Source organism: Lacerta agilis, chromosome 8 (genome assembly GCF_009819535.1).
Source record: "Lacerta agilis isolate rLacAgi1 chromosome 8, rLacAgi1.pri, whole genome shotgun sequence".
Taxonomy (NCBI): domain Eukaryota; kingdom Metazoa; phylum Chordata; class Lepidosauria; order Squamata; family Lacertidae; genus Lacerta; species Lacerta agilis.
The window spans coordinates 40,951,458-40,959,973 of record NC_046319.1 but is presented as its reverse complement, the minus strand read 5'-3'; the positions used below and the strand labels follow the sequence as shown (position 1 = coordinate 40,959,973).

Genomic DNA, 8,516 nt, shown 5'->3' with positions numbered 1-8,516 from the left:
CCAAGAGACTACTGTTTGTGACAGGGAAGCGAACAGGAGAGAGAGAAAGGCCGAACCCTGCCACCTCCCTGCAAAGGGGAGAGAAGGGCAAAAATGCTGGCTCCTGACCTGAGTGCTGCATAACCAGCTCTAAGATTCTATATGGATGCTTCAGCTGAGATTCCTGCATTGCGGGGAGTTGGAGTAGATGGCCCTTGGGTCTCTTCCAGCTCTAAGATTCTATGATCTTGGCATGCCTAGCAGCTTTGGTGCTACAAAAGCAACAGCAAAGATGCTGAGGATAACAGGTGATGTCTACCTTATCTCCCTGTTCCTGCTATGTACTGGTTGTTAAGCCCTGCCACCCCGTGAAAGGGAGACGAGGATGAAAAAGCGAAAAAGTATGGTGTGGGAGGTGGAGCAGGCTGGGTAAGGGGCACAAAGCACAGGCACTTGGCGACTGCGCCATGTGCCAGCCCCTTCTCCCTTACTTAGAAGCAAGCCTCCCTGAATTTAATGGGACTTCCAGCCAAGAATGCTTACATAGGGCTGTAGGCTTTGTTATGGCTACATCAGATTCTTTTGAATTTTTCTTCTGAAAGAACAAGAGGTTAGCGACTCATTTTATTACATTGCTATTTCCCATCTGTCCTCCATTATAGAACCCTAAGGACTCTAATGTGGACTTCTGGGTACCGACTGACCAGATCCAGAACTCCTTCACTTTAGCAAGGTGGCTGCCCCTCATGGCAATACAGGACTCTGAGGCTACCCATGTAGTCCAAGCAGAGGCCAAACATATGTTATAGGAGGGTAGAAACGCTAGACACTATGCATGTAAAAGTACAGGAACACCGTTCACAAAAATGTTTGTCTGAAAGTCCAGCATAAATGTAGTCAGAAAAAGGAAAATACAGTATAGCTGCAAGTCAATTAGAAACACCAAGTCAGGCAAGAAAATCCATTATTCCACTGTACACAAAAAATTATGACACATCACTAGGTGTCAGTTCACATTTGAGAAAGAAAAATGATGAAATCATATTAAGAATTATGTGGAGACTGGAAAAAGAGACTTGTATATCAACCTGTTATGATTAGCAGGAAGATAAAATACATGTGTCAGTTGCACCCATACATACTCTTCATTACCTTGTTGTGGTGAGTGGGCTTGCACATTCCTATGACCTTTGTGAGCGAAGCCGTCGGGAGTCTCGTACTCCCAGCAGGGTCAACTACAGTGGAAAGGTCAAAAGGAAGGAGCTAGACAAAGAATGAGCCAAGAAGTCCTCAATGGCAGAACAGGCAGAAGATAACAAGTGGTATGTTTCAAGGGTTGTGAAGGCGGATGAAGGCTGCAGCAGATAAGAATCTACCAGTCATGATACTCATGCCATCAGAATAGAGCTTTACTGTGAAGATTGTGTGTTAGTCAGCGTGCACTAATCTACACACATAAAGCAAATTCACGCACAGCCGTCTTCCAAAAATCCATCCCAGAAAACAATGACTCTCAAAGTGAACCATTCACAGTGGGATCAGGTGTTAAACAGGGTTGTGTTATCATCCCAACTCTACTTATTATTTTCATCGCTACGATCCTTCACTTTGTTGAAGGAAAACTCCCCAATGGAGTAAAAATCATATATCAAAAAGATGGAAAGTTCTTTAATCTGAGTAGGTTAAAAGCAAAGAGTAAGGTTACCATAACTTCTGTCACAGAGCTTCAGTATGCTGATGACAATGTAGCATGTGGACACTCACAGGATGATCTCCAAACCATCCTAAATATCGTCACAGAAGCTTACGAAAAGATTGACCTATCGCTCAACATCCAAAAAACCAAAGTGCTGCACCAACAAGCACAAAACAACCCCTCTGCAGCGCCACAAATCAAACTCATTGGTGTAACATTGAAAAGTGTCGACCACTTCTCCTACCTGGGCCGTTATCTTTTCACAAGAGCCGACATTGATGCTGAAATTTAGCATCGCCTGAACTCTGCAAGTGCCACTTTCGCCTGAACTCTGCGAGTGCCACTTTCTCTGATTGAAGTGCAGAGTGTTTGAGGACCAGGACATTCGTAGGGAAACCAAAATGCTTGTTCACAAAGCTATTGTACTACCAACTTCACTGTATGAATTTATAAACGCCATCTCAAACTCCTCGAAATCCAGCAATTGTCTCCGAAAATTTTTACATATCACTTGGGAAGACAGGCAAACTATTATCAGTGTACTGGATGAAGCAAAGATCACCAGTGTCAAAGCAATGATTCAACATCAACTTTGTTGAACTGGTCATGTTGTTCGGATGCCTGATTATCGTCTTCCAAAGCAACTACTCTATTCCAAAGCCTAATGCTGATGGTCAACAAAAGAGGTTTAAAGACTCTCTCAAGGCAAATCTAAAAAAAAAATGTAGTTTAAACACCAACAATTGGGAAACGCTGGCCTGTGGGTGCTCCAACTGGAGAACAGCCTTTACCAAAGGTGTCATGGACTTTGAAGACGCTCAAACTCAGGACAAAAGGGAGAAATGTGCTCAGGGGAAGGCATGTTTGGCAAACCCTCACCATGATCAACTCCCATCCGGAAACCCCACTGTGGAAGGACATGTGGATCCAGAACGGACTCATGGTTAAGACCGTGTTCATGGAAGACAATCTTACTCAGCTACGAGTGATCGCCAAAGAAGAAGACCATGCAAATAAAAGTCTCTTAACCAAGTGAGATAGAAAACAAAACACTGAAATGTGTTTAATCAAAGCAGAAACAAGCAAATGCCATGGAGTAGGTGGAAGAAGAAAGAACTACTAGATGTTACAGACAAATAACAGACTGCAGTATAACAAAAACAAAATATATTTTATTCAAATTAAGCATATTTGCTAGCACCTCAGGATAACCAGTAAACTAGAACAGTCCAACAGATAACCAGTCCAGTAATCCAAGCAACTGAACGTATTTTAGTGCATAATGATGGTAGAAAAGTACCACGACTTGTCACAACACACTTTCGAAACACTCTCAGCCAGCTAGAATGCACCGTCTATTTACAAAGAAAGAAAACTAGTGTGCTGCTTAAGGTCTCAACAGATGCATACAGAGCAAAATGCAAACTGTGTAACCAAACTTGACCTAAGCACAACACATGGCAGTAAATGTGTCTGTAGTTTTCTTCCCCACTTTAGAAGTATGGGGGGCAGCACAGAAATCTGTTAAGATTGGAAAAAAGATAGTAATTAAATAAAAAAAATACAAGTTACAAGCTGGATCATGTTATAGCAACTTCTAGTCAAATAATTTGATACAGTCTACTATCTTGTTCAAACAACAGACCAATTCCCCAATGACTACAGCAGAACATCCATGAAATCCAATGAGGTTAGAGTTTATGGTGTGCTGCTGCCTCCTGCAATAAACTGCAGAGTCAATTACACAAAGAATTGAGCATGTCTTACGACCTACAGTATATATAGTCAGACAAACAAGGGACATGTAAGAAATAGGTTTTCTTTATGGTATTTTTTCAAGCTTTTTAATTGTTTGAGGGAATAACCTCCCCCTCTCCATTAAAAAAAATATTTTCTTCATTGCTTTTACTGTTATTGGTATATACAACATATATAAGCAATACAAGCTTGTGGTTTCTATTTGAGATTTGTTATATAAAATATAAAAAATACTGTAACAAAAAATAAAGAGGGGGGGGAAAACGGGGCAGATGGCCATCTTGACACTGGCCGATCCCTGCCAGTCACAATAGTTTCAACCAAAGGTATTTTTACACATGGAAATGCAAGCCAATCTACATGCCTACAGTTGTGATTTTTAGTTATGGGCTTGATAAACTCAAAAACTCTAGCTATTGCAGTGTGTTTTTCTTTCTTTCTTTGTGAAATGAGATGTTCTGGCATTCTCTGTATAGCCATGCAGAGTACACACACCATTGTGGACTCTTATTTGAAGTATATCATCAACCACACTGAATACAATAATCAGAAGCATCTATTTGGTGCTACACAGACATACAAATATTGGTGGGGAGGGGGTTCATCTATTTCTGACAAAAGTGAATCAGGCTATAGGGCAGGCTGCTCTCTCATCTCTATCCATCTTTTAGAGGGATAATGTTCATATCCATGGATATGCAAACTGGCTCATGAATATCTGAAAAGTACAAGTGTATCTCACAAATTCATCAGTCCATGGTTGTGACATTAAAAATCTTCCAGGTTCTTAACAGAGAGTGTTAGAATGCTAATTTATTTAGAAGTATGAAAGGTTTGCAGAGCCACTGTAACTTAACCTCATTCCTCTTATGCTAGCCAGATTGCATCCCAGTATATTATATGTGAAAAGGAAATATACCACACAATACTGGTTTACACCAGAGAATATTGAATCATTGCTGAAGTAAAAGACGCAGCTGTTGAATGCCATGACGGGCAAGGAGTCATCCAACTATGGCATGGCCACAATAATCCCTTGAAAGTAGAAACAGAAAAAGGGCAAAACAGCAAATATAACTGCATCCTAGGAATACAGACTCCAGTTGCCCTCTTTAATGATTATGAATGAACTTGGCATCGAAAATGGCATACTCCATATCAGTAGTTTGTGGGTGGGGGACGACAACCCACATTTTTTTCTCTCTCTTTCCATAAAGAGAAACAAACAAAATCCACTGATGGCCATGGTTTCTAAGGCATTGATCACCAAGACATTTACTGCAGAATAATCATAGGAAAGTGCCATGACTTTCACTAGACTATTCCAGAGTAAATGGTTTACAACCCGAGTGTGCTTGTCTAGAAAGCAACTGTTATTGTTCCTCAAAATTAGCTTTGCACTAAGTTTAATCCCACTGGTGACAGAAGCTCATAGCCCTACACACCCGCCCTCTTAATGGAAACATCCAGCTTTATTAGAGACATTTTCCCAGCAATGCTAAAAATGGACCAGCTCTCACAGAAACAACATTAGAGTACCAAAGCAGCTGCCGTCTGCTACTGTGCTTTGAACAGTTCATAATACGTGTAGAGCATCAGCTGATAACCAATAATCCAGACTGTACCCATCTTTTTGGATATATAAAAATATTGTTGTAGCCAACTCCTGGTGAGTACTTCTCACAGAAAAACATGTAAAAAGTTTGTGTGTAGGTCCAGATAAGTGTGGGCCTGCTCCCACACCACCCTGGGCTTCTTGACAGGAGAAGGAAATGTTGTCAGTACATAGTCAAGAACTGGTGATTTGCCTGTCACAGTGTAGACCTGACTGAATAGGACCAACAATTTATCTTGGGCAGCAACACCACACCAAGCTGTGGAGCACCATTTGTCCTTGCTACAACTGCCTGCCTGCCTGCACCCACCCCACCCCCCATCGTCCTGTCTGGGCATTTCTTGCCACTTCTGTTTGCAAACAATACCACACAGGTCCATTTGCGCTCGGTCCCCTGCCCTACACGAAACAAGCAACTTGAAGAGCAGGACCCCAATCCTAAGGAGGGCACGTATGTCTCAGAGACCATGGCGCTTGCGAGCCCCCCCTCCCATGCTGGCAGCATGCAGCAGGCGGTCCTTCTCCCGGATCTCCTCACGCAGTTGGGCTTCGGCCAGGCGCAGGCGGCGGATGCTGCCCTTCATCTCCTTCATCTTCACCTCCAGCAGAGCAATGATGTCCCGCTGCTCGTTCAGTTTGCGCAGCAACTCCTCCGACGTGGTACCCGAGGAGAGTGAGTATGAGTGGTCTGGCGGGCTGTCTACCAGGGGCCCATTATCTGTAAGGAACGCCAGGCTAACAGGGGCCCCGATCATTGCCCCGGGGCCTCCCAACATCGCCCCAGGGGTCCCGAGCATCGCCCCAGGGCCTCCCAGCTCCACCTGCACGGTCAGGTCCATAGGCTTCACATCATCTCCTGCACCTCCTCCCCGGGGCACACCTTGCCCAGCTGCTGCGGCGGCGGCGGCAGCTCCCTCCTGCAAAGCGAGCAAGACCGCGGCTTGCGCGGCGGCGACCGCGGGCGCCTGGGGAGGCGCGGGGGCGTGGCGTGCGCGCCTGTTCCCACGGGCGCCCTTGCGCTCGTTGACGCCCCGCAAGGGGAAGATGGTGGGCACCCGCACCAGGTAGGACTTGCGCCCGCCGGGGAAGTGCTCGGAGCAGACGCGGTGGCCCGTAGTGGGCTGGAAAGTGCTGAAGCATCCGCTCACTCCGGCCCGCGACACATTCTTCAGCCAAAGGCGGCGCAGCTCCGCGTCCTTCGGGAAGGTGTAGAAGTGAAGCGCCTTGTCTCGGTGCGAGTTGTTGTAGCAGCCTGGCACGCAGCACGTGAACCCGGGCATGGTCTGTGTGGTGTTTCGCTGCGCCCTCCTCCTTTCCCTCGGCGGGCCGAAGCAGCCGGGACTACAGATCCCACAAGGCCTCCCGATGCCGAGTCCCAACGACAAGGCGAGCCTCCTCCGCCGCCGCCACAGTAGACCGCTCTCCGCAACAGCGCCACAGGAAACGGAACTACCCGCCCCACAAAGCACCGCGCCGCCGCCGGAACTACGTTTCCCACAAGGCACCACTGGGCGGGGCAGCAACGGGAGTGTTTAACTTTGCCTAAGAAGAGCGGGAGAGAAATCGGGGTGGGGAATCCACGCGCGCTCTCCAGCTCCCACAATCCTCGGCTACTCCCATAACTTTTTTGAAAGCCGGCTGGAAACTTTATGGGGCAATAAATAAATATAAATAGTTGGCCTTTGTTTTGACCTGTGCCATAATAATATTTGTTCGTCTTTAAGGTGCCCCAGGATTTCTTATTTATTTGCTGCAGCAGACTAACAAGGTTCCTCTTTTTAATTTATTTTATTTTTTTAAATATTTTACTCATTTTCTCAACAATACAAAACACAACAAACATATGCAACTTAACATTATAAACACAAAGCATAAAAAAGTAATATCTTCTTAACTTTTCTTCTTTAACATTTTAAGAGTGACTTCCCCCAATCTCCACCTTCTGAATTTCTCTGCCTATCTACTTTGGCAGTCTCATTTCCACAGTCACGTCTTATTATTTCTTTCTAACATCTATCTCATTAAGTTCATTTCATACATCATACCGAAAATCTAATATAACTTCCTTAGGGTATATGCTAATTTAAATAAAACAATTTTTTTTCCAAATAATCTCCAAATTTCTTCCATTCTTCTTGTGCCGTCTCCTCCTCTTGGTTGCATAGTCTCGCTGTCAGTTCGGCCAGTTCCATATAGTCCATCATTTTCATTTGCCATTTTTCTACTGTAGGGATCTCTTGAGTCTTCCAATATTTGGCAATTAGAATTCTTGCTGCTGTTGTAGCATACAGAAAAAGTAATGTCTTTTGGGGGGATTTCATCCCCTATAATTCCCAATAAAAAGGCTTCTGGTCGCTGGAATTTATTTCAACTCCTCTTGTGCATGCTTTGTTGTTGTTGTTTAGTCATGTCCGACTCTTCGTGACCTCACGGACCAGAGCACGCCAGGCACCCCTGTCTTCCACTGCCTCCCGCAGTTTGGTCAGACTCATGTTGGTAGTTTACTTGGAACTACTGTAAATACAATTGAAGCCAATGGATCTTACATCTGAGTAGATGTGGGTAGCATTGCAGCCTTGTTCACCCGATACTGCTAAAGTACATTCTTTACTTTACACGTATTCTGGGCACTGCAGTTTACCCTTAGAGTTGCAATTTCCAGCTACCCTGAGAGACAGTGTGGTGGTTACAGTGTTGAATTAGGACCTTGAAGATCAGGGTTCTAATCCCTACGCAGCCATAAAGGTAAATCACTGTCTCTCAGTGTTATAAAAATTTACGTAGGCTGCACACACATAGCAGACACACAGTCCACAGAAAACCAATCCTTCACCCATCAACATTTAGGAAATATTCCCTTAGAAAAATTACACTTTATTTTAGCGTATAGAACAATCCAAAAAAGCCATCTTAGCTCTCCTAATGAGACTAAATATCACGCACGGATGGAGGGAAGACACAGGGTAAGAAATAAGAAGAAAAAAGAAATGGATAAATGTTGGTACATAATGAAAAGTGAAAATGCGAATTTACAAATATGTATATGTATCACTATGTAAAGATTTCATATATGTATTACAACATTAATAATAATTTTTTAAAAAGAGACCCCAAAAGAACCATGGGAACTACAAAGCTACAATTCCCAGCACTCTTATAGCAAACTACTGTTCACAGAGAACTCCTTGGGGGAGAATAGTGTGCTTTGAATGTATTGTGTGTATGCAGCAAAAATCAGCACGGCTGCAAAAAGAGTACTGGCCTTTCAGTTCATTTTCTATGGGTTAACCCTTTTACAGACATGTTTTCATATATTGAGGCTCACTGTAAATAGTACTGTGATTCTGGATTTATACTATTCTAAAATATTCCGAGCTGAACTTACGATGCATGCACCACTCTGTAATTTACAGCAATACGAATATTTATTATTAGGGCACAGCCAAGGGCTAGTCTACCATATTGTCT

General features: G+C 43.9%; 1 protein-coding gene across 1 annotated transcript; it reads right to left on the bottom strand.

Annotated features, from left to right (window-relative positions):
- Positions 1 to 2,713: 2,713 nt before the first annotated feature.
- On the bottom strand, positions 2,714 to 6,523 carry THAP11 (THAP domain containing 11). Its single transcript, XM_033158916.1, has one exon. The coding sequence runs from the start codon at positions 6,326 to 6,328 to the stop codon at positions 5,507 to 5,509; it is 822 nt and encodes a 273-aa protein (XP_033014807.1). The 5' UTR covers positions 6,329 to 6,523; the 3' UTR covers positions 2,714 to 5,506.
- Positions 6,524 to 8,516: the final 1,993 nt, after the last annotated feature.

Bases quoted from the DNA above. Each gene is read 5' to 3' on its own strand.
- THAP11 (XM_033158916.1), bottom strand. From the start codon at position 6,328: ATGCCCGGGTTCACGTGCTGCGTGCCAGGCTGCTACAACAACTCGCAC.